This window comes from Gossypium hirsutum, chromosome D13 (assembly GCF_007990345.1).
Source record: "Gossypium hirsutum isolate 1008001.06 chromosome D13, Gossypium_hirsutum_v2.1, whole genome shotgun sequence".
Lineage (NCBI taxonomy): Eukaryota > Viridiplantae > Streptophyta > Magnoliopsida > Malvales > Malvaceae > Gossypium > Gossypium hirsutum.
Genome location: NC_053449.1, coordinates 51,066,936 through 51,093,015, shown reverse-complemented (window position 1 = coordinate 51,093,015; position 26,080 = coordinate 51,066,936). Strand labels below are relative to the sequence as shown.

The following is a 26,080-nucleotide window of genomic DNA, read 5'->3' as shown; positions in this document are numbered from 1 at the left end:
CAATTAGTACTAGTCTGGGGTCAATATTCTAAGGGTGGGTTTGGATGGACGATTGGGTGCGGTGCGGTGCGGTGCGTTTAACTTACTTTTTGTCTCACGTTGTAATATCGTTATAGTATCTAATCTCACTGCCACCGCTATTTTTATACTAACCGCAGGTAAACGCACCACTCATCTAAATTCACGTTAAGAAACCTTGGAAATTTAGAAATCTTGGGGTCAAGTCTAAAGAATGAGGCGAAAGGCAAAGGCAATTTTGATTGGCCAAAATAAGGTGCAGACGGCATGTGCTTTGAACAGCCGACAAACTATTTCAGATTTTTCTTCAACAAATTTATTTAAATAAAATTTTATTTTATATTCATTTTTAACAGAAAAAAAGCAATTATTTCGAAATGACATTAATTATAGACATATCTAAAAGTAGGTGGTTTAGAATTTGGAAAGGGTGTTTTCTTTCAAAATTTAGCCAGAATCACAAATCTATTTTATTTGAATTTAATTATGAAAATATGTATATATCTTTAATATTTTGTTATCAAATCAGCTATTGGCCATATGAGAATTTTCCTCCACATAGCACACCTTCAACTGAATTATGTCAAGGATATTTTTTCCCCATGGAATGTTAAGTGCTTATAAATGTCAAAATATTATTTTTACATAAAATTTAAACTAAATATGAATTTTTTTGGTTTTTTAAATATTGGATATTTTAAGAAAACTTCAGCGAAATTTATGTTAAAGATTGCTCTCAACCCTTCCCCCGTCCCTTATTTAAAAAAAACTGATTTTTTTACTTACTTTCTCTTTTTTTTTAACTAAAGATCGATGAAATGCCATTATCAATAAATAAATGCATATATGCATGAGTTACATCTATCACCAAGCGACACAAAACAACGGTGGAGAATTGCAAAAACAAATAAAACCACTTAAGAAAACCAACAAAAAAACAGCCAAAAGAAAACCCATCGTCTTCTCAAGAAACCCTAGAAAAACAGAACGAGAAAAATAAAAGAAACAAGAAAACCAAAAGCTTCTTTCGACAAGAAACGCAGCAGCCCCATCTCCCCAGCATCCTTCATTAGCGTCACTACAACCATCGTCTTGCTCTCATAGATCAACAACCCTCAAAAAATCACGATGGATTTTGCTTTTTTTTTGTTATAACAGAATAGTCCACATCACTTTGTTAGTTTCCTTTATATTTGCATGTATTGCATGGAAACGTTTTATCCAGAAAATATTGAATTAATTCTCTCATTCCAGAGTTCTTCCATCCTCTCTCTCTTTTCTTCTTCGAATTTCTTCTTCCTTGTCTACTCAAATTTCAGACTCGTACCAAGGGTATCAGAGCTTTCACGATCCCTCTTGATGGTCGGCGATGGTGTATCGACTAGATTGCAAAAGGAGGTGGGGAGTTTGCAGCAGGATATTTCAAAAATCCAAGAGGAAATCGCGCATCTGGAGACTAAAATGGAGAATCGGTTACAGGAGATCAAAGTTGAGTTTCGATGAGACTTACAGTCGTTGTTGGGCCAGTATTTTGGACCACCCCCGACAGGTTCTTCGGTAAATTCTGCGGTTGATAAGGGTAAAGGAGTTTTGGGAGCTCCTCCGGGTTTTTACCTAAGAATACTGATTTGCCGCAATGATAGACGAAACCTTATGTTGCGGGTGGAGGTAGTGTACATGTGAGAGATCCTTCTTTTTTGACAGGGGTTTCTACTAAATTCAGCCGTTTGGAGTGTCCTAAGTTCGATGGCACTGATTTCCGGGGTTGGTAGACCAAACTGGAGTAATATTTTGAAGCGGAAGGCACGCCTGAAGCCAGTAAGGTTCGCCTGGTGTTGTTGAATTCGGAAGGCAGAGCGTTGGAATGGCATCATTTCTATTCTCAGATGAATGGTGGCTTGACAATGCTGACTTGGCCGACGTACATTAAGAGACTTCAAGATCGTTTTGGGTGTGGACCATTTGGGGATCCAATGAGGGAGATGGTCAACTTGAAACAGCAAGGTACTGTTGAACAATTTCAAGATCTGTTTGTAGGACTGCTTAATCAATTGCATCTGCCAGAATCATATGCTCTTAGTATTTTCATTGGGAATTTGAAAGTTGAAATAGGTTACTATTTGGATTTATTTGCACCTGCGATGTTGATGGAAGCGTTTCAGTTAGCTAGAAAAATCGAAGTTCTCATCTCCCATTCAGGAAAGGGTCCTCCAACAGTGGGAGTCAGCTTGCCAAGGACCGTAACCAGTACCCCATCTATTTCAAGGCATTCTTCCTTTCCCACAAAACCAGATGCAAGTTCACAGTCTGCTTCTACTGTACCATCAAACATTTCAGGGTCTAAAACTATTTCTCCAGCATTGATGGCTGAAAGGAAATAAAAGGGCCTTTGTTTCTGGTGTGGGGTTAAATACCACGCAGGTCACAAATGCATGAAATCCCAATTGTATCAATTTCTTTTGGAACCTTTTTCAGATGGTGAAGTGGAAGAATTTCAGAAGTGTTCTGACAAATTGGACGGAAATGGCAATGAGGAAGATGGTCTTCAATCTCCTACAATTTCGTTACATGCTCTTATGGGCTTACAAGGGCACAACACCATGAGGGTGGCTGCTCGAGTGGGAACAAACTGGGTTATCATTCTGGTGGACTCGGGGAGTACGCATAATTTTATTAACATTAAGTTGGTCAATAGAGTGTCCTTACTGGTGATACGCCAGAAACAATTGAAAGTTTCGGTGGCCAATGGAAATTGCTTGTTTACCAAAGGTTTATGTAAAGGGGTCAAGTGGGAGGTGCAAGACCATAAGTTTGAAACTGACTTCATGGTCTTATCATTGAAAGGCTGTGATATGGTATTAGGGGTGCAATGGTTATTGGCGTTGGGAGACATAATTTGGAACTTCAGCTCTTTAACGATGTAGTTCAACTTAGCTGGGGAGTCATGCGTTCTTCAAGGCATAATTCCTGGTTCGTTAGCAGCTGTGAATACAGAATGCAACCCAAGATGTTTTGCAGTAATTGGGGAGTCGTTGGGACCTTATACAGCTATATTAAGCTCACCTGAGCAGGTGGCGCTCTCTACCAAGGGGGACACGAGCCAGGGGAGTCAGCTTCAGAAACTTTTGCTGGAGTTTGATGACATATTCCAAGTTCCAAAAGGGTTGCCTCGTAGAAGAATACATGATCATAAAATTCCTCTGACGGATGAAAGAGCAGTAATCAAAATTAAGCCCTACAGATATCCAGCATTTCAGAAGACATAGATAGAGAAGCTCATTTAGGAAATTCTTCAAGTGGGGTTTATCCGCGACAGTACCAGCTCATTTGCCTCTCCTATTGTCATGGTCAAAAAGAAAGATGGAAGCTGGCGATTATGTGTGGATTACAGGCAACTCAATCAGCATATAGTCAATATAAATTCCCTATTCTTGTGATCGAGGAGTTATTGGACGAATTAGGGGACGCTCCCTTCAGTTTTCAGGCCCTCATGAACTCCATTTTTAAGTCATTATTGAGGAAATCTGTGCTAGTCTTCTTCGATGATATTCTTGTCTACTCGGCATCATGGTCTGAGCACCTACTACTTTTGAGGACAGTTCTTCTTATTTTAAGAGAACAACAATTGTAGGCTAAACTATCAAAATGTTGCTTTGGTTCCCCTCAAATTCAATATTTGGGTCATGTGTTGCATGATGGAACGGTGTCTATGGATACCACTAAGATTGATTAAATATCTTCATGGCCTACTCCTCGGTCAGTGAAAGAGCTGCGTAGTTTCCTTGGTCTCACAGGGTACTATAGACGGTTTATAAGGAATTATGGAAAAATTTCTCGACCGTTAACTGATTTATTAAAGAAAAATTGTTGAGGATGGAACGACCGAGCCACTGAAGCCTTCCAAGCACTTAAACAAGCCCTGGTTACAGCTCCTGTGCTGGTACTTCCAAATTTTCAGCTTGAATTTACCGTGGATACAGATGCGAGCGGCGGGGGCATTGGTGTAATTTTGCAACAGTAAGGTAGGCCGATAGCATTCTTTAGCGAAGCTCTTAGGGTGTGACATCAAGCATTATCCATTTATGAAAAAGAAATGCTGGCAGTTTTACTAGCAGTTCGAAAGTGGCATGCTTACTTGGTTGGTTGCCATTTTAAAATTAGTACAGATCATCAAAGTTTGCGTTTCTTGTCGGATCAAGTGGCTATTACTCCTTTCCAGCTGCGTTGGGTAGCTAAAATGCTCGGCTACAATTTTGAAGTTTCTTACCGAAAAGGGATTAACAACAAAGTTGCGGATGCTCTCTCTCGACAACCACAACTTGCACATAGTCGTACAATCAGATTTCAGTAAGCTCAGTTATCTCGGACCTCTTGGTACAGGTGCAGCAATCTTATACTCAAGATGATCGACTGCAGCAAATTATTCAACGCACTCAGCAGCATCCTAATCCTGACCAAAAATATTCTTGGGATGGCCGATTTTTGTTCAGGAAAGGAAAGATAGTCGTGGGGAAGGATTCACAATTACGACGGGAGTTATTCCTTCATTTTCATGCTTGTGCTATTGGGGGTCATTCTGGGGTGCATGTAACGAGGAAGCGGCTTTCGAGTCAATTATACTGGAAGGGCCTTACTACGGATGTTAAGAGGTGGATCCGTGAATGTATCACTTGTCAAAAATGCAAAGGGGAATCAGTGGCTTCTCCTGGCCTCCTACAGCCCTTACCAATACCTAACAGAGCTTGGTTTGTGATTAGTATAGACTTTATTGAAGGGTTACCAGTTTCGAATCAGAAGAATTCCATTCTTGCCGTGGTCGACCATCTCACTAAATATGGTCATTTTTTTTCTTTGACTCATCCCTACACAGCTAAAGATGTGGCTTCTGAATATTTAAGTCATGTCTACAAGCTGCATGGTATGCCCGATTCTATCATATCGGATAGAGATAGAATCTTTGTTAGTAATTTTTGGCAGGAACTCTTCAGGAAGTCAGGGACTAGGCTTTTACTATTGACAGCCTACCACCCTCATACGGATGGCTAGACTGAAGTTTTGAATCGATGCCTTGAGAATTATTTGTGTTGTATGACCAGAGAGATGCCTACACACTGGTTCCAATGGCTGCCTCTAGCTGAATGGTGGTATAATTCTTTTTACCATCCTTCTATCCAGCTCACCCCGTATGAGGCTCTGTATGGTCAGCCCCCACCTGCACACATGCCCTATTTGGCAGGTTTTTCTCCAGTGGCAGTTGTAGATCGAAGCTTACGGGCGCGGGAGGCTGCTCAAAAGTTACTTCATTTTTGCCTCAAGAAAACTCAGCACCACATGAAGCACTTTACAGGCAAGCATCGATCTGAGCGAAGCTTTCAAGTGGGTGACTTGGTCTATTTGCGGTTGCAACCTTATCGGCAGCAATCGCTTCGAAAAGTTTCTAACCAGAAGCTATCTCCCAAGTATTATGGTCATTTTCCAGTGATTCAGAAAGTCGGGGCAGTGGTTTATACCCTGCAACTTCCACAAAATTCTCGTATTCATCCTACATTTCATGTTTCGCAATTAAAGAAGCATGTGGGGTCTGCTCAAACTCAATTACAGTTACCATTAGTGGATGCTCATGGTGCCTTACCAAAAGAGCCTGTTTGCATTAGTGACAAAAGAATAGTTAAGAAAGGAAGTCAAGCTGTGACTGAAGTATTAGTAGAGTGGGCTGACTCTTTTCCAAAAGATGCGACCTGGGAATCATTTTCTGCCCTGCAAGCCAAATTTCCTCTTTTTTAGCCTTGAGGACAAGGATGCTCTCGAGGCAGGGAGTATTGTGACGAGTTGAAAAGTTAGCAGAAGACTTTTGCGGAGTTAATTGAAATGGGAAGTTTTGAGAATTAGTTATACGGAGCGTTTTGCGTTTTTTTTATTATAACAGAATAGTCCACGTCACTTTGTTAGTTTCCTTTATATTTTTCATGTATTGTATGGAAACGTTTTATCCAGAAAATATTGAATTAATTCTCTCATTCCAGAGTTCTTTCATCATCTATCTCTTTTCTTCTTCAAATTTCTTCTTCCTTGTCTACTCGAATTTCAGACTCGTATCAGCCTCAATACCCATTTTCTCTGACCCATTTAACCCCTCCATCTCATATTTCTTCTATTTCTTTTGTCCTTTGCTTCTACCCTTAGCGACACCTCATCAATCCAAACCCTCGGCAATGACCATTATTTTCCTTCCTCCGCCATAACATGCTCCACTTGATTCATCGATCTACCCTCGAATCTAAAGGTGAGTTCTTCGAATCTTTGAGCCCTTTCTTTAATTTCTTTTATTATCATAATTGTACTCGATCTTTCCTCCCCTAGTTACTGAACTTTTTTAACGATAGTCAAGGAATCCCCCTCCACCACCAATCTCTGAAATCCCAATTCTTCAGCTACTGTCACCGCTTGTAAACAGGCTCTCGCCTCTACTATAGTTGCGTCGACCACAAAATTATTTGGGCATGTACATGCTGCCAGAATATACCCCTCACTATTTCTAAAAATTATTCCTGACACCAAACTATGCTTCTGCTTGTTAAATGATGCATCAAAGTTAACTTTAACCACATTTGTCATTGACAAATACCATGCATTTCCATTCAGATTAATGCTTGTTGCTATTGTTATTTCTACATTACTATTCTCTATATAGGAGATTTTAAAAAAAGAAACGAGGCTAGACACACTTTGTCTTTACGAGGCTAGACACACTTTGTCTTTCACAATGACGATAGACCTTGTTTCTATGATGCCATACTGCCCAAAAAACAGTAGCTAACGATTTACATTGTTCTTCACCGCCATTGAAAAATAAATTTTCTAACCACATTTTCCAACTTTACCCCTAGTTAATGGGTAAGACGTCAATACACATCCCTTGCAGGACACATTTGGTGAACGAGCAGTCCCGAAAAACGTAGCTCACCAGCTCTTCCATTAAGTGACAGAAAGGGTAACAATTCACCACTACCAACTTTCTCAATAGTAAATTATCAACTGTTGGAATGTAATTGTTAGTCAATTTCCATATTGTAATTTTTATCTTACTCGCAACTTTTAGCCTCCATAATTTGTTCTAAAAATTCTGTAATAGCGTATCCTACTGCAACCCCTCCCTAATTGATGTTGACACATCCCTATTTAGGAGTCATTTGTTCCCACTCCTTACCGAATATACTCCTGTATTATCACCTCTCCAAACTCTCTCATACCCGAGCTCAACTCCAGCACTTGGAATGGTCATTATTCTGCTCACTTGCTCTTCATCAAATAGCTTTCGCAATGCCTCCAATTTCCAGGTAGCGGACTCAATATTAATAAGATCTGCAACCACTGTATAATTAATATCAACGTTTTGAATTACTAATCTTCCTTTTCTAGGGCCCGGTAACCATGCATCATTCCAAATGTTTATCATTCTGTCATTTTCGACTCTCTACCCCATACCGAGTTCCAAAAGCCTCCAAGCACCCCAAATGCTCCTCCAAGTATACGAAGGGTGAGAAACTAAACTGACACTCATAAAATCATTGATTGGATAGTACTTAGCTTTCATGACTCAAGCAAACAAACAGTCTAATTTCATTACTAATCGCCAACCATGTTTTGCAAGCAACGCAATATTGAACTTTGCTAAGTCTTATTTTACATAAAATTTTAAACTAAATATGAAAATTTTGGTTTTTTAAATATTGGATTTTTTAAAGAAAAATTCAGCGAAATTTCTCTCTAAAAATTGCTATCAACCCTTCCCACATCCCTTATTTTTAAAACAAAAACTGATTTTTTTAACTACTTTCTCTTTTTTCCCTTTTTTTAAATGAATATTAATACATAATAATTGTAATTATGATAATAAATATAAAATATTCTTTTTAAAATACAATGAAATAAAAATTTCAAATTTTATGAAATTTAAACTCAATCCAAGCTATACATTATTTTTACCCGGATAAAATATCATAAATAATTTTTTTTTGCACAGCTTAAAGATTATGTAGTTATTTAGCACAAATTAAAGTTTAATTATTTGAGTTTTAATAAAAATAATAATTATTTATCTATCATGTATACAAAAGGTATAAATTTGGAGAAACATGCAAAAATACTTTTATTCTTTATTATATTATTACACTGATATTAAAAATGATTTTAAATATATTATTAAATATTATGTGATAATAACTGTTGATAGGAGTCAAAATGGGATAATAACAAGAATAGGGTAATTTTTTGAATTTTTATTAATAGACCTTAAGGGTATATATATATTTATACAGTAGTAGATACGTAGGAATCAAATTGCTAAAAGATAACATCATAATAATATCTTCTAATATCTAATTAGGAATCAAATTGCTAGGAGAGAATATCCAATAATAATATCCTGTAACATCTTATTAGGAATCAAATTCCTAAAAGATAATATCTCATAATAATATCCTAACATTCCCCCTCAAGTTGGAGCATGCAATATGTAGTGCAGATTGACTATCACAAAATAAAGAAATTGCTTTAGGATGATGAACACCGAAGCTCAATAATAAGGCCTTCAGCCACTTGAGCTCACAAGTGAAAGAATCTATAGACCTGTATTTAGCCTCAGCAGAAGAATGGGAAATTGTATGCCGTTTATTAGTTTTCCAGGAAATAGGAGATTGTCATAGAAAGACAAGCCAGCCAGTAAGCGAATGCCGAGTTAACGGACAAGCACCCTAATCCGAATCACACTACCCTTTCAAGGATAAATCACTATCAAATCTCAAAAGAATCTCTTGGCCGGGAGAGCCTTTCAAGTATCAAAAAGCACGCAGAGCTGCGTACCAATGCTTCTACCTCAACTCATACATAAATTGGTATAAGACATGAATTGATTATGCCAAATCAGGTTTGGTCACTGCCAAATAAATCAAATGACCCATTAATTGTTTGTACAGCTCAGGATCAGACAAAATTGTTCCTGTAGCATGTTTCAATTTATGATTCTACTCTATTGGCGATCCTGCGGGCTTTGCTCCCAAAACTCCCGCCTCTAAAATAATATCAAGTGCATATTTTCTTTGATAAATAAATAACCCCAAAGAGCTACAAGCTACCTCTATCCCAAAAAAAATTCAAAACACCAAGATCCTTCATATGAAAACAAGAACTGATATACCTCTTAAAAGTTTTCAAAGTAACATAATCGTTCCTAGAAATAAGAAAATCATCAACATAAACTAACACATTAATGCGAACAGATTCCTTAGTGTATGTAAAGAGAGAATAATCAAAATATGACTGAAGAAATCCATAACCTTTTACTTTAATAATAAGCTTCGCAAACTAACATTAAGGAGCCTGTTTCAACCCATACAAAGGCTTGCACAAACGACAAACCATTCCAAGCTTATCAAGAGTAAAACCTAGAGGAAGCTTTATATAAACCTTTTCATCAAGATCACCATGCTAGAAGGCATTATGGACATCCATCTGATGTAACTCCCAATTTTTCGAAGCTGCAATAGCTAAGAAAGCCCGAACAATCACCGTTTTCACCACAGGTGCGAAATTTTCATTAGTCAATACTTTCTACTTGGTGATTACTAAAAACAACAAGACAAGCTTTAAGTTTCTCAATACTTTCATCGGAGTTATATTTAATCTTATACACCCACTTACTACCTAATGCTTTCTTTCCAAGAGGAAGTGTTTCCATAGACCAAGTGTCATTATCCTCTAGAGCACAAATCTCATTTTGCATAGCATCACACCATCCTACATCCTTTACAACCTTTTTAAAATACTGTGGCTCAACCCTGTAGTAATAGCTATAAGAAAATTTTAGTGTTTCACAGTAAATTTTTCAAAATTAACATAATATGTTATAGAAAATGGAGTACTTGAGGAAGGCTCTGAAGCAAGCGAGGTAGGAGATGGACTTTTCTTTATAACGTTATGAATGACAAAATCCCGAAGCTTCATAGAGGGAAATTTCTCCCTATACCCTCGTCCCAATTCAGGCGCACCATTACCCAAAGCCCTCTGTACTACCGTGTCATTGCAAGAAGAAGAAGATACCTGTCAGAGAACTTACAGGTGGCGAACTCACAGGCTGTGAAGTAGCAAGCAGAGGAACTGTCGCACGCTCAAACACTTCTGATTCACCAAAATATTTATAAAAAATTACGCTTGCACTCCCATATGGCAGATCAATATTGTTCAGCTCAATGGTTGCAGCATTCCCATCCAAATATGGAAAAATATCCTAAAAAATTTCACATAGCAGGACAAAAAAAACTTTTTAGAATTTAGATCATATAAATACCAACCCCTTTTACCAAAAGGGTACAAAAAAACACACTTTCGACTTCAACTAGCAAACTTATCACCTTTAAAACGTTGATTATGAGCAAAACATAAGCAACAAAACACACGAAAATCATCAAACAAAAGAGGGCTACAAAACAACATTTCATAGGATGTTTTATTATGAAACAGGGGTGAAAGAGTTCGATTAATGAGATAAGATGTAGTCAACACACACTGCCCCCAAAAAGATATATATATATTTCCCTAGAAATGCAAAGCATGAGCTACATTTAAAATAAGTTGATGTTTCCTCTCCACTCTCCCATTTTGTTGAGGAGTAGCAACACAAAATGTTTGAACAATAATTCCATTTGCAAGAAAATAATCTTGGAGACAATTAAATTTAGTCCCATTATCACTTCTAACACACTTTATTTGTTGAGAAAATTGGCGATCAACCATAGCAATAAATGACATGAAAACTTTGAAAATCTTATTTTCATTTTCCAATAGATATACCCAAACAACACGAGAGAAATCATCAACCAATGCAAAAAATAATGAGACCCATAGGATAAAAGAGTGTCATAAAACCATAATAAATCACAATGAACTAACTCAAAAATACGAGTGCCTTTTTGTTCACTAATTGGAAAGCAATTTCTAGTCTGCTTAGCACGATGACAAATTTCACATGCTTTATTCAGATGATCTCAAGTGTTACTAACATAAGGAAATAATTTTACTACTTTCTCAAAAGGGTGACCCAATCTTTTATGCCAAAGTTTCAAAAAGGATTAAGCTTGAGTCAAAACCACTTTAACCGTTGAAACCTGCCGGAAGTAGTAAAGTCCATCCCGTCTCTCACTCGCTACAATCAACTCCCTCAAATGAAGTACCTGAATAGCATATATGTTAGTTGGAAATTGGACAAAACAGTTCCTATCATCATTCAAATAGGAAACCAAAATTAAATTACAGTTTAATTTAGGAATGTAAAGAACGTGTTTTAAGTGAATTTTGTTCGTCAATTTAACCATTCCTTCTTAGGTAACCACCATTGTTTGGCTATCAAGGAGTGCAACAAAACATGCTACAACACCTCTCATATTCATCAAACATATAAGATCACTTGTAATATGATTTGAGCACCCCGTATCAATAATCCAATTATTCTTTGACTTACCATTCAATCGAGTGAAAGTTGATTGTTTATTATTGAGCACTGCCAGAAGAGACTGTCATTGCTCAATGATAAAGTTAGGAAGTGTCACCCCTCTTAGTGGTGGTGGTGGAAGAGAAGACTCGCTGCCAACCATTTAGAATGATGAAAGAAAAAGAATTTGTGTCAAAAACCTTACTCGGATACCATGACTAGAATAGGGTAATCTCTTAAATTTTATTGATAGACCTTAAGGGTATATATATCTATACAGTAGTAGTTATGTAGGAATCAAATTGCTAAAATATAATATCCCATAATAATATCCTATAATATCCCATTAGGAATCAAATTGCTAAGAGAGAATATCCCATAATAATATCCTATAACATCCCATTAGGAATCAAATTGCTAAAAAATAATATTGCATAATAATATCCTAACAGATAAGCAAGAGAGGAACGAGAAGGTAAGGTCATAGAAGGGTGAGGCTCACATTAGTAGTGTCCTCTCTTTAAGGTTATAGAAGGGTGAGGCTCACATTAGTAGTGTCCTCTCTTTAAGGTTATAGAAGGGTGAGGCTCACATTAGTAGTGTCAAGAGCCTCTCTTTTGGTGAGTGAAAGCTATATAGATGAGAGTATAATAATACTTTGTTATCTTTAAAATTTAATGACGTAACACTATTTTATTAGTGCCTAAAAACTATGCCTATGTGCTAGGCATTGTGTCACAGACAGTTGAGACACACGCCCATGTCTCTACCCGTGTGAATGAAAATAGGTCATTTTATGGCCTCTTTTCTCACACATTCTTGACTTCAACCTACACGTCTCAAATTTCATACATATAGGCCATAAGAAGATCTTCAAAATAATTAAACCTATCATTATTATGGTCATATTATCACATATACTCTAACAATCTAAACCAAAACATAAATTAATTCACATATGTAGCTATTAGTGTTATACCAATTCATTCATTACCCATACCAACACTTATACCAAACATGACAAACCATAATATATAAGTTAATATGAAACATAGCCAAAATGAAATTTTAATATTTACTCAACCATTTAAATTCTTATACATGTCATATAAAACATAGTATGTTTAGCAAAATCTACCGACAAATTTGATAGTGTGATTTGATGCGTTGATTCGACCTCCCGACTTCTCGTAAATCTACAAAGAACATTAAACAATACAAGTAAGCTTAATAAAGCTTAGTAAGTTCGTTTGCTTTAAACATAAATCTCACCGAACATACTATATCCATTTATTTAAATAAATCATTCATTATACATTTCCTGCCAACCACAACTTTAATTGATGAATTCACTTGTTTTATCTCAAATTCAATAATATCATTGAATCTAGGAACAATAATTCCATATGTCACTTACTGATTTACCAACCTTTGTCAAATCGGTGAACGTCTTATAGATATGAGTACATCGTATATGGAATCCCGAAGGCTGCACAGAAGCACATAAGTGCTAAATGGAAACCCGTAAGGGTTGAACGGAAGCTCATAAGAGCTGAATGGAAACCTATAAGGGTTAAACTGAAGCTCAAAAGAGCTGAACTGAAACCCAGAAGGGTTAAATTGAAACTCATATAAGTTAACTGAAGCTCATGAGAGCTAAACGGAAAGCAAACAAGAGAATTCACAACAAATGCTAAACCTCAATTTACTTGGATAATTCACCGTCAATTCCTTTTTTACACTGAACGACTGTACTCAAACCTGCGTTCCGTTCCCCTTCAACACTTGATTCAATATCATAATTTTAACACATAATTTTATTTTCAACAAATGTTACGAATAAATACAAAATTACCATTCATCAACTAGCATATAACATTAAAATTTAACCATACGAACTTACTAGAGGTAAATTTATAGATTTTGTACTAGTTCAGGGACTATTCTGCCAATTTCCCTTTTTCATGATTATCTACGGGCTCTTGGTCTAAATTATAAAATTATTCATTCATTAGCACATGTTTTTTCAATTTATACCCCTCAACTTTACAATTTATACCCCTCAACTTTCAAAATTACACAATTACCCTAACTTTTACAATTTTTTCAATTTAGTCCCTCACCAATTAGCCTATCAAATAAGCTATTTTTTCTCAAGTAACACTTTATCTAAATATTCTAAACTATTACACAGCCTTTGATAAACAAAATTTAATACCAAACCCTAAGATTTAATCTTTTTTCACAATTTGGTCCTAAAATCAACTTCTCTTGAAATCACTTGATAAAATCATCATATAACAAAATTAAAGCTTCAAATCCATGTTAATTCATCATAAACATCCAGCACTCATCAATGGTAACTTTTAAGATTACTCATAAAATCAAAAACTAATGAAATAGATAGTAGGACCTAATTGTAAAAATCTCAAAAACATAAAAATTTCAAGAGAAAAGCAAGAATTAAACTTACATGAAGTAAAAATATAAAAACCCAGCTTGAGAAGCTCTCTAATGGTTGTTTTTGGTTGAGAATTGAAGAAAAATTGCCTAGAAATCTTTAGATTTCTTTTTATTTAAGCTTAATTGCACAAAATTTACAATTTTTCCCTTAAATCACCTAATTTCAAGATTTTTTTTTCTGCTTATGCCACCTTAGCCACTCCCTTTAGGCCTCATTGCTTCTCAAGTCCTCCCTTATTTACTCTTTATGCTATTTAATCACTTTAGCAAGTTTTGCATCTTTTTCAATTTAGTTCTTTTTAATTAATTAACCATCTAAACATTAAAATTTTCCAACGAAATTTTAATACTACTTTAATGACACTCCGTAAATATTTATAAAAATATTTTTGGCTCAATTTATAAAATCGAGGTCTCGATACCTCATTTTCAAAACCACTTAACCTAATAAATCCTTATAAAACACAAATTACTAATTCAAAAATCTTTCTAAAACTACATTTGACTCATAAATATTAAATAATAAAATTTACAAGCTTACTCATCGAAATTGGTGACTTCGAATCATTATTTTCGTTACCACTGAAAATCAGGCTGTTACACGATATATCCATGCCATTTTGGCTCACACATTGACCGTCAGAGGGAAAGCACTGGGGTGGTCAGTACATTCGACACTTATTTTTTGTAGAGCATGGCAATGGGGCACACATTCGATCTTGCCTGCTTCATCGCCCTTGCTTGCCGCCATCAAACAAAACATAGTAGGAAGGGTTTTATCTGCTTAGGCCCTTACATGACTCACCTCGTACGACATTTTGGCCTCCTCGACACTCTGGAGCAGTCCTCCTCTTTCACACTAGTTGAACAGATAACCCCGCAAGGTTATCGAGTATGAGTCATATGAGGATGATTGAGCGACTGCGTGGAGTGGGTCATCCTCGATATAGATTATCTTATTGTGATCCTCAGAATGAGCATGAGGACTTCACTTATGATGTCCCTTGTCACCATGAGGATCCACCTCATCATCCACCTCCGAGTCACCCTACTACTGCCTCTATTGCTACCCTAGTGGACCTCTCTGAGCTATTCACTTGTTTCGAGCAGCACTGTTTTGAACGGTTCAACAGTATTGATGCAACTTTGCAGCAGATTTGTCAGCATCTCCATATTTCTTCTACTGAGCTTGCACCTCAAGATCCCGATGCCTCCCACAATAAAGATCACTGATCTGTTTCTTTATTTTCTTTTTAGTTTTTTTTAGTTGTTTGGTTTTTATTTTCTGAGACTTCTTTCGTTTATTTTCTTTTGAACTATGTTTTTTATTTTTATGGTTGTTTCTAATTGAGTTTGTAACCTCTTAATCTTCTTCATTATTTGTGTTTATTTTCTTATTAGTTTGCTTAGAACCATACACTACATTTTCATTCGCCTACAATTTTGGTTTTTACTATTCTGACGATTTTATCCATATTCAGGGCAGTCTTAGTTTTCTCCCTCTCTTATGATATTATACTTATTTTGTGCTTATATCTTTTTGTATATTGAGGAAAATGTGCATCTTAAGTGTGGGGAGGTTGTATATTATAATTATTTTATTTAAGTACTTTTCTCATAACTCCATTAGAGCGAATTGTTTTCGATTTGGGATTTTTGTTGATGTTGTTTTGGATTAACTTGTAGATATTTGTGCATTGGTTGATTTAAACTTTAAGACATGAGAGAGTTAAGCATGATGAGTTATTTTTCAAAAATAAAAATTGTAGGTTGTTTCCCTGAATTGGGGTAATATCTTGAGGTTTTAAATTTGCAAGTTTGACATCAAAACCATGATTTTTTGTGAGATTTTGAGCCTATAGAGCATACATTTTTTATGCTCATTTTATTATTGGTTATAAGTGTGTCAACTTGATTTTTTTATTCTAGAACTTGCTTAGATTATGCATGTCGAGACCACACCTTTGATTTGATATACTGAGATGATAGAGGCACTTAAGTTTTAACCCACTTAACCTATAAAAAGCCTACTTATTGAATTAACCCTTAGTGAACCCCGTTGAGCCTAACGCATTTTTTCTTGATTAACCTGTTAATGTTAACCCATAACCCATTTTTTTGTTGTAAATTTTTCTCGTTTTATTGACTCCCTTTTTGTCGAGATTTGACTCGGTTAGTTAACTATGCTCCTTTGGTTGAATTGTTGAATATTTTATTGTTCTCAGTTAAAAAAATAAAGAAGAAAAATTTGTGATTGAGCTTGAATGATTAGTTTCATTTATTGAGAAAAAGCTCGTTTATTTTTCTTGTTTAGTATTGATTGATGCACTTTCTTTTAATTTAGCATTTGATTTTTTTCTAGTTTGGTAATTTATCAACTCGATATCGATTATAACCAACTTTTCTGGCTTTTTTTACACCCTTAACCTAAGCTCCATTATAACCTCTTAAAGACCTCTTGATTGGTGTGTCATATCATTTTATAGTGATGGAGATTTGATTTTCTAGCAAGCTTATGGTAATGACATTTCTTGTTCGACTGTTGAGTGCATATTTCTTGAACCTTACACACTTTGAGTGCTTTGAGTGAATCTTTAGTGAGGATGTCAATTCTTGTTTTTTGAATTAAAGGTGATTACTTAAATAAGGGGTATGTTTTCGTACTTTAAAAAAATCGACTTGGATTGTTTGAATCTTTAGTGCCCTTTTAGTTGAATTGCCAATGCATAAATGTTTGCGAATTATTTTTTGAGACATTATTTATATGAATTACAAGTTGAGAAAGATTAACATTAATGTGGGTTGAGGATTTTGCTTGAAGACAAGCAATCGCTTAAATATGGGGATGTTTTATAAGTGATAAAAGTAACATATTTTAATCCCATTCTTAATGCATTTTTGGATGATTATTTATGCAAATTGGTGAATTTTATGGTCTTAATCCTTTAAATTCATGTTTATATACTTAGGAGAGCATTTGGAAGAAAAAAAGAGTGAAAAACGAGCGAAAATCAGACAAATAGAGCAGATTTTAGGAGCCACACAGGCTGGGTCTTCCCACATAGGCTAGACACACGGCCATGTGCCAGATTGTCGATTTCGTGATTCGCATCCCAAACATGCTGAAAAATGCAACTTTTAGGCTTTCTGGGCATTCTAAAGTCTATAAATATCAAATAGAAGGAGAGAAGAGGGAGCCATCAGAGAATATTGAAGAAATCAACTCGAAGAACACCATTGGAGCCAACTCTGAAGCAGATTTCCATCAAGATTGAAGATCTCCTTTTAATTTCTTTTGAAGTTTTTTTATGAACTTCTTTATTTCATGTGGTTTTTCTATCTTTAAGATGTTTTTGTTCACAATTATGAACTAATTTCCTAGATACCTAGGGAGATGAACCCTATGATGAATTCTATTATTTGATTTTTGTCTTATGCGATAAATATTGTATTCTTGTTCTCAGTTATCTATGTTTATCTCTTGTTTTAATCTTTTCGGGATATTAATTCATGTTTAATGTGCTTAAATCAGAGGAGGAAAAGTCTCTGTTTAAGAGTAGATCTAACATAATTGAGTGAATTTGCATGCAATCCTAGAAATAGGACGACATAAATCTACCAGATTAGAGTCAAATCTAATAGGGGAATCCATAGATCGAGTTAATGCGATAATAGGGGTTTTAATTAGAAAGAAATTTCAATTAATCAATCTAGAGTCAGTTGCTCTTACTCTCGAAAGAGATATTAACATAATTTAGGGATTTCTATGGATCAAGATACCAAGTAAATAAATCATTTAATTCAGATTCATAATGATAGATGAAGTCTAGGTGGATTCTTTCCTGGGTATTGTCTCGCTTATTGGTTATTATTCAATTATTTTCCTGATTTATTCTCTATTGAGTTCTTTAGTTAAATTAATTTAGTAATCTTAGTTTAAATCAGTCACTTCAAATTGTCAGTTAAATAATAGGAAAACGATAATTACTAATATTTTAAGTCCTCGTGGATACAATATTTCTACCCACCGTAGCTAAACTATTTATCAATAGGTGCACTTGCCTTTGTCATATTTTTAGTTAGTCACATGATACATCATTAACATTAATAGCTTGACATTAAATTTAAAATTTAATAATTAATTTGATAATTTTTAATACATTAAAATTATTTATTATTGGTGTATATATAAAAATTTAATCTTAGTTCTCAAAATACTTTTTAGATTTTAGAGTTTTAAGATCTTTACAAAGAGTTGTTACTCCTATTTTAATTCAAATTTAAAGTGCCTTAAAGTAGGATGTGTAACAAATTGTTGCACACTTTAATAATTTTTGTATCATTAATATTTTAATGATATAATCGTTAAATTTATTAAGATATTTGTACTTATAATGCATGTAAATTTTTGAATCAATCCAATATCTCTATTATATTGATCTAAAATATTGTGTGTATATATTTAACAGTTGAATATTTTTTTATATAAATTTAGTAGTTACAAATTTTTAATTTACTCCAAATTTCACATACATGATCTACATGAATAAACATGAAATTTTGGTGGTCAATTTTTAGTGTTTCCATCTACTGAAAATGCTTCAAACCCTTTAAATGTGAAGCCCGGTACGGGTAGCTTTTGTCAAACTTGAGAACCGAGTCATTTCAGTCGTGATATTAGCAAAATGACGGTAAAAGTAGGAGTCATACTGCATTTTAGGCCCTCTACTCAAAAAATGGGCAAATTAACCTCTGTATGTTAGATTAAAGAATAAATTGCCCCTTTATGTTAAATTTTTTATCTATTTGTATTGTTAAAATTTTGCATAGCTAATTGAATAACCAAACAATGACATGTGGTGTGCCACATGTACCTCATGCTTACACACAAAGACTAACTTTTAATTGTAGAAATGGATGTTGTGACAACCCGAATTTCAATGGCGTCGAAAAATTTAGTTTTAGGGTTAAATTTCTTAAAACAAGTTGGTTAGAAATTAAAATCGAATAAGTACGTATTAATTACGAAATGTTAGTCTCGAACAATTAGATAGAATTGAGTTTATATATAAAGTATAGGGATTAAATCACAAGTAGAGTAAAATGAAATGAATTAATTGAGGATTTGAAGTAGGTCCTTAATAAGAAAATTGCCATGTCCTTAAAAGTAATTTTTCCATATTTAATAATAGATTAGTGGCTTGGAGTGATCCAAACCCTTGGCTTCCATCTAGGGAACTTTATAACCATTGATTTCATTAACGATTTTAGTGAATTAAAGTTATCATGTTAAGTATGTTATAGTGGGAGAGAGAATATAATAAAAACAAGTCTCCTCCACTTCATTCTTGATGACCGAACCATAAAAGAAGTAAGAAAAGTTCTTTAGTTTCCTCTCCTTGTCGAACGCCATAATCTATCACGACGTAGGTCATCTCGGATAAAGGAAAAGTTAAGATTGTTAATGAGTAGTTATAATTCGAATTCATTAAATAATTATATATACACGCTTGACTTGTTAAATGAACGAAAATAGTAAACTGTCAATGTGAATGTGTTTGAAAGGTGCTTGTTGATTTATAATTATTAATAATGGAAATTGTCCTTTTAAAATTATCAGATAGAGTCACGGGTATAGTTAGCATGCCATAGGGTCTATTTGGATAGGTGGAAGATTCAGCGCTATGTACGTATATATATTGTGGTAGTTCTGTAATTCTCTGAGGGTCGAGAATATATCGTCAGCTCAAATTTTTCGAGGGTATGAGCGTATTCTAGTGTGGTTGGTGAGACCAACAGCACTTCAGTGCATATACTGATGTGTTGGTGGATTGATCCGAGTATCCATCCTTGAGTCTGATTTTATTAATAAGGATTAAAATGTGAAATTATTTGTCAAAACATTTGTATTATTAAAATATGATAATAATGGTAATATATTATATGAAATTGATATGGTAAAAATATATGCAAATATCCTGAAAGTGCATCAAGAAAATGTGATTTGTAAGTAAGCATAGATATGATCATTGTTGGAATGATAAATGATTATGAATTTTTTAAAGGAATAATGGTTTGTAGGTATATACGTATTAATGATGATGAATAATATGTTTAATCTTGATACTTAGTTCATTTATTTGATTTAACTACCTTTATAATTGAATTCTAATTTATGCTAGTATTACTGAGTATGCATTACCCAACGTACAGTTTGCTCAAGTCTCAATCGAGTAATATAGTAAATCAAAGATTTTTAAGCATCCAATTTGATAGTTCGACTCGGAAATCAACTTGTGCCTATTTTGTATGTATGTATGTGTTTTGGTTAAATGGCATATACCTAAGGTGGTTTAAACTTGTTGTTTTAGTTAATGTTTTGGGAGGTTAATTTATCTCTTAATTTAAAGGTAAGTATTCGTGTTTATAATTGATTGGTTGTGTAATTTGTTTAGGTATATGTGGATGAAATGAATACTAGGATTTGTTGGTGAATGAATATGTTTTAATACGTTAATTCGATGGTTTTGCATTAGTATAGAGTTTAAATATGTTTAGGTATATCTTGGTTGAGTTTTCAATATTTGGAAATGTGTATTTTTGGTCATTTAGACATTGAGTCTCGAGACTGATAGAATAAATTTTACCTTATTGTTTAACTAAATGTTTCATGTCTTGAGACTTGTCAAGTTAGTCTCAAGATAACCCTATCTAGGTCTTGAGACAAGTGGACCTAGTCTCAAGATAAAGGCACATCGAAGCTAAATTAGTTTTGCCCTATTCTAAGTTTCAACAATTGTCTCGAGACATCTAAACTTCAAAGCTAAAATAAGAAAAAAGGGAGGTCTATCTTGAAACCAAATCTCAAGGCATGAGAGACTTTGTCTCAATACCTTGTCTCGATATATGAATCTCAATTTCTCAAGGCATGTTATCATCGAAGAACAATTGCCAAAATTTAAAACGAGACAATATCTGAAGACATACTAATAAAATTGATAAAAGAAAGTTTGAATTTGAATCTTAATACTTAAACTTTTATTGATTATATTATGATTGATATGTATTGATGTGATCCAATTATTTGTATTTTGCGCATGTTTTGATATGAGTTGCTTTGGCAACGTAATGCGATGTCACATATTTGGATTTCATGATTGAGTCAGGTGTGAAGTGTTACAAATGAATTTTTTTAATAAAATGATGAATTTGCTCTTTGATCTAATGTATAAGGACTAATTTGTCCATTTCCTGAGTAGAAGGGATAAAATGTAATTTGACTCCTAGTACAACCTCCCTTAGCTCACCACTCTGCCTGTTCCAAAATCTTCCCTCTTTCTAGTGATATTAGCTTCGGTAGTGATCTCGACCTCGTTGGGGCAGCTTAACGACCTTCCTGTTACGCCGCCTCAACTTTTCAGGTCAGTGACTCATCTCCGTAAGCTGGTCCAGCTGCTCCTCCGATGGCTAGGGTGGGTGTAGGAGAGGTGGCAGAATGCGAGTATTGGTGTTGGGTCCTCCGAGAAGTCTAGAATTAGGCATCATTAACGTAGCCAGTGGATGGATGGGTGAACGAGCATTAAGCCCGAAATGCTTGTCTGGTTCGGAAGAGGTTTCACTCGCGGATTCTTATTCATCCCAAGCGTGCTCATAGATTAGGTACATCTTTTTTATCCTTTTTCTTATTCCAATTTCTTAGATACAAATAGAATTTTTAGTTACCTTATTTAATTATGATTTTAGTTAAAAAATTATGTTTTTGAAGTGAGATTTGTATTTTTTTTTCCGTGGAATGGATAAAACAATCTAAATTCGTGTTAAAGGAGTATTTGATAAAAAAATATTTAATCACTGCTCCATATAAATTAAAATTATATGATTTCTTTCTTCCTTTTTGTGCGGTAAGTAGATTGGGATTTAACCATTTTTGCAAAAATTATTACTCTAAAATTTTTATATTTAAAAAAAATTAAAATCAGTATTAAATTACATAGTACATAAATATTGAGGTTAAATTTATGTATAAACATGAAGTTAACGGTTTAATAACAAAAAAGACAAATTTACTCTGTTAAGTAATCATTTTGTAATTTTTAAAACATTTTTGATCCTTCTCAATTTGATATTGAGTAAATTAATTTCTCTAAAAAAATCGGAACAATTTAATTCCTATTAGTTTCGAAAGTAAGTATTTCAAGACAATTGATTACAACATTAATGTTTTCATCAATTTTAATTAATTTTAATTGACATAATAGTAAATTTAACCCTCAAAATTTTCACAGTTAAAAGTTTCTTATATTCTTTTTGAATCTTTTAGATATTTCTTTTTTCAAATATCTTTTTCAGAATCAGGACTAAATTGTAGAATATGTAAATATTGATAACTCATATAAATCAAATTTATATAATACTGATTATCCTTAACAGGATTAAATTATTTTTTTAGAGAAATCAATTTAATTAATATGAGATAATTTTACATGATTTTCTATAGTCGTTTGATACGATGATTATAACATGCCCACTTTGGAATAATAACATGATTAAAACCGATACTTCATAAAAATTAATAGCAAAATGAACAAGATATCTACGAAACAAAGAGTCATCATTGTCTAATGGTATGAAAATTTATTAGAAAATGCCCACTTTGGATTATAACATGATTCAATATACAATATCATCATCATCAATCACTATACCGTACAACAAACCTACCTATCATCTCTAACCTATTGAAAAAAAAAAAGAAGGTGATTATTTGTATATTACCTTTGTATCATTGTATGTATCTCAGTTGTTGCAATGCCAAGCAGAAGCCGATATAAGGTTCCGATCCTTCCATCTCAACAACATAGCACCATCCTTCTCCACCAGTGTATAGTGTTTAGAGTAACACCTCAGTAGGCTTCTTATCACTGAATTCACATATGAGCTTAATGGGTATTGTCGGAATCCGGCCATTGTTAGCCTGGACTTCCATTTTCCCAACAGCTCGTGGCGTTCCACTCTCTCCTTTCCCTCGCAAGCAATGATATTCACAATATCCCTGGCTAGGCATTGCTGCTCTACGTTGATTCTTTCTTTTCTGTCCCTTGGAAGTGTCTCGTCGATGGACTCAAATATTGCTAAGTAGTACTCTAGAGTCTCGATAAACCTGGGGAGGAAAGGGGCCGTGTTTGTGTTTGATTCTTGTTCTACTAATGTGGTAACCTTGGGAGAAAGTGACTTCACCAGTCGTAGAATCCCGTCCCTAGGGTTGTTCACGTCAACGCTCTCGTCAGGGGTGTGATGGAGCTGCAGCGGGAAGTTGACAGCCAGAACCTCCCCAGGCCTGAGACTAAGCATGTCCCTTGTGACATCTGGGGCGAAAACTGGCACTCCGTGAAACTCAACTGGAATATTGAACTTTTCAGATAGTGCTGACAAACGCCTTCCAACAGCTTCCAATCCACCACCACGAGCGTATTTCGAGACAGGATCATCAATTCCTGTAATCCGGACACGAGGAGCTCCACCTGGTCTGGCTGCAAGTGCTTGCAAGAGAGTCACCCATTGTGTCCCCTGAGCAATCTGGAAATCAATAATGTGGATGTGATCTTCATTTCTGCATGCTTCAGCAATGGCCCCATTGGCTGCCATGTAGCCGAACTTCAAATACGGGCAAATTTCATACAGGATATGCATGTAGGAAAGCAACTCCTTGCCTTCAGGCTCTCTGCAACGAAGGGCACGATATATGTTAGACCCCGATGCTTCCTTCCTTGCAACCAACCCTTCTACCATGTAAGCACCAAGACGTTGGATTGGTTCTCCAGCAATAGACACAGCATCCTTAGCCTTTGCAATCAACTCATCAAATTCATCCATCTTGTTTTCGGAGAGTGCTTTAGCACATGCAATCAACAACTGCCTCAGATTGCCTGGCGGAATACCATGCAAAGACAAATCCTCTATCGCTTTCTGACGTTTCTCAACATGAACAGCTTCAGCTGACTGCCGATGCCTAGAGACAAAGGATGTTTGAGGCTGAAGCACCAAAGAACCTTGGGACTCCTGACTCCATGTCCTAGACCGCGGGCCTGTTTCCCGTGGTCTACTAACACTTGGGGTTGTTACATCTTTATCCCTGTCCGGCTCCCTGAGTGCGCTATCTAGTTCCTGCGAAGTGTATATCATTTGGTGGCTCAAGTTTGCATATTGTGTATAAGAACTTCCACCAGAATAGAGTGGTAAGCTTTCGCCCCTGCAGTTTAGAGAAGGACTCAAGGGATGGAAATAATTGTTAGACTCAAGTGAAGAGTTACAAGAAGGGCTGGGTCCTGAGAGCTTATCTGTGGAACTATGCTGCTCTTGGCTGTCACTCGGTGTGGTGTAGGTATAACAATCAAATTTAGTCGAAAAGAGCGAATTGGGTGAGTTTCCTATGTCAGATTTCGAAGAACTAAACAGCCTATTACGTATTGAAGAAATAGTTGAATAACAGGTTGAGTTGGATAGGCCGAAAAGCTGGTGCGAATCCATGCTACACGTTCGGCATCAGCTTTCCAGTCATGGAAAATTTACAGGCATCTTAAGACAGGATTGTCAAGCCCCTCTTGTCACAATGACCACAAGAAACTTCAAAACTGTTTTAGAAGTTATGGTGTTATACCTTGAGGAAAACAAATTTGACCTGCAAAAACAAGGCAAAAAAACCATTAAGTTTTATGTGTTCGCAATTGCAGTTGACAAACTAAACCAGAAAGAGAAAGCGAAACAGAGAATCCAAGTCCTACTTTAGAATTAATTTATGATTTCTTGGCCAGCAAGCTAAAGGTAGCTTGATGGAAAATGTTGAAACTCTATCCAGTATATACATAAAACACAAAACAATGGTATATATGTCCCATCACCACACAATTTACATAAAGGGATTACTTCCGAATAGACTGAAGCAAACCTAAAAGGTAAAGGAAAGACCTCTAAAATCGAAACAAACTGAACCAACATAAATCAGATACTCATGAAGTCATGATAACTCACAAAGTTATAAGACCCTATATCTGAAGAATTTTGTTGCAGAGTATTTTGTGTGGCTGCCCATGATCATGAAGTGATGATAACTTTTCTGTTTTTGTTAACAAAATCAAATTTTCAGTATTAGAATCCTAAGATTTCCAAATATCCACATATGCCATCTACTTGAGAAGCTACTACATTTAACCATTACAAATTGACAATATATACAAAGTTAACAAATTTAAATCATGGCTCGACAACACCATATTACCAGCACTACATTTCCTAATAGAAAATACATACATACATACATACATACATACATACAGTAGAAGCTTAAAACAGTTGATCTCTTTATTCGTATGTATATGATTTGCCCGATTAAGCAAGAGAGCTAAATTTAGAATAAAAAACCCTGAAAGAGAAAATCTTTGATAATCTTTTCGACTGAACAAACCAAGTTTCCCTGAAAACAAACAGCTTCTAATTAGAAACAAAAGCCCAGAGAGCTTTTGCTTGCAAACTAAAATATAAGCACTTAAACTAAAATTGTACAAAAGCACTAAAATTCAGCTACCTTTTTCATGTAATAGTAACCAAAATGAAAACCAAGAAAGCCAGTTGATAACCAAACAATTCAAAAGAAACACCAAGAAGGAAAAACACAATTTAACAGTAAATTTTGGAAGCTTACCTGGAAATTATTGTTTCTCAGGAATCAAAAAATCAAAACCCAAAGCTCCAAATCAAGAAAAAAAGAAATTCAAAGTTTGAAATCGAAAGACAAAGACAAAGCAGGCAAGAGATTCTTATATTTATATGAGGGAAACGAGGAAGGTTGTAACGGAATTTTTTTTAGACGGAGAACTTAACGGTAACTGTTTTTTAAACGGTTGAGGGAGTCCATTTTGTACTGCGAAGATTAACGACGTTAAAATAAAACTAACGGCCGCCGACAATGCGCCCACGTTCGACAACATTCTTCGTTATTTCTTTTCTTTTTGAGTTCTATTTATTTTGTTTTTGGTTTTACTTGAAAATGACGTGGCAAAAGACAACCGCTGTCCCACGCGCCTTTCTAGACTGTGTCAAATAAACTCCATCATCCCT

At 35.0% G+C, this 26,080-nt stretch overlaps 3 protein-coding genes across 5 annotated transcripts; 2 read left to right on the top strand and 1 right to left on the bottom strand.

Annotated features, from left to right (window-relative positions):
* The first annotated feature begins 2,450 nt into the window (after positions 1-2,450).
* On the top strand, positions 2,451-5,064 carry LOC107919267 (uncharacterized). The gene is made up of 5 exons (XM_016848759.1): positions 2,451-2,873; positions 2,943-3,236; positions 3,977-4,035; positions 4,180-4,246; positions 4,399-5,064. The coding sequence occupies exons 1-5, from the start codon at positions 2,451-2,453 to the stop codon at positions 5,062-5,064; spliced, it is 1,509 nt and encodes a 502-aa protein (XP_016704248.1).
* A 54-nt stretch (positions 5,065-5,118) lies between these two features.
* On the top strand, positions 5,119-5,802 carry LOC107919268 (uncharacterized). The gene has a single exon (XM_016848760.1). It carries the CDS (start codon positions 5,119-5,121, stop codon positions 5,800-5,802), a length of 684 nt encoding a protein of 227 aa, XP_016704249.1.
* Positions 5,803-22,599: 16,797 nt separating this feature from the next.
* LOC107918433 (chitin-inducible gibberellin-responsive protein 1) lies at positions 22,600-25,760 on the bottom strand. Of its 3 annotated transcripts, none has more exons than XM_041109065.1 (3): positions 25,665-25,755; positions 24,995-25,079; positions 22,600-24,644 (listed from the first exon to the last, which is right to left on the bottom strand). In XM_041109065.1, exon 3 carries the CDS (start codon positions 24,491-24,493, stop codon positions 22,763-22,765), a length of 1,731 nt encoding a protein of 576 aa, XP_040964999.1. In that variant the 5' UTR covers positions 24,494-24,644; positions 24,995-25,079; positions 25,665-25,755; the 3' UTR covers positions 22,600-22,762. The 3 variants fall into 3 exon arrangements, with proteins under 3 accessions (XP_040964999.1, XP_040965000.1, XP_016703488.1); XM_041109066.1 differs by lacking the exon at positions 24,995-25,079 and having other exon boundaries at positions 22,600-24,215; positions 24,624-24,644; positions 25,665-25,748; XM_016847999.2 differs by lacking the exon at positions 24,995-25,079 and having other exon boundaries at positions 25,665-25,760.
* Positions 25,761-26,080: the final 320 nt, after the last annotated feature.

Coding starts and splice junctions, on each gene's coding strand:
- LOC107919267 (XM_016848759.1), top strand. CDS start 2,451: ATGAAATCCCAATTGTATCAATTTCTTTTGGAACCTTTTTCAGATGGT. Junction 2,874..2,942: donor CATTGAAAGGCTGTGATATG/GTATTAGGGGTG, acceptor TTAACGATGTAG/TTCAACTTAGCTGGGGAGTC. Junction 4,036..4,179: donor ATTGGTGTAATTTTGCAACA/GTAAGGTAGGCC, acceptor TTTTAAAATTAG/TACAGATCATCAAAGTTTGC.
- LOC107919268 (XM_016848760.1), top strand. CDS start 5,119: ATGCCTACACACTGGTTCCAATGGCTGCCTCTAGCTGAATGGTGGTAT.
- LOC107918433 (XM_016847999.2), bottom strand. CDS start 24,493: ATGGATTCGCACCAGCTTTTCGGCCTATCCAACTCAACCTGTTATTCA.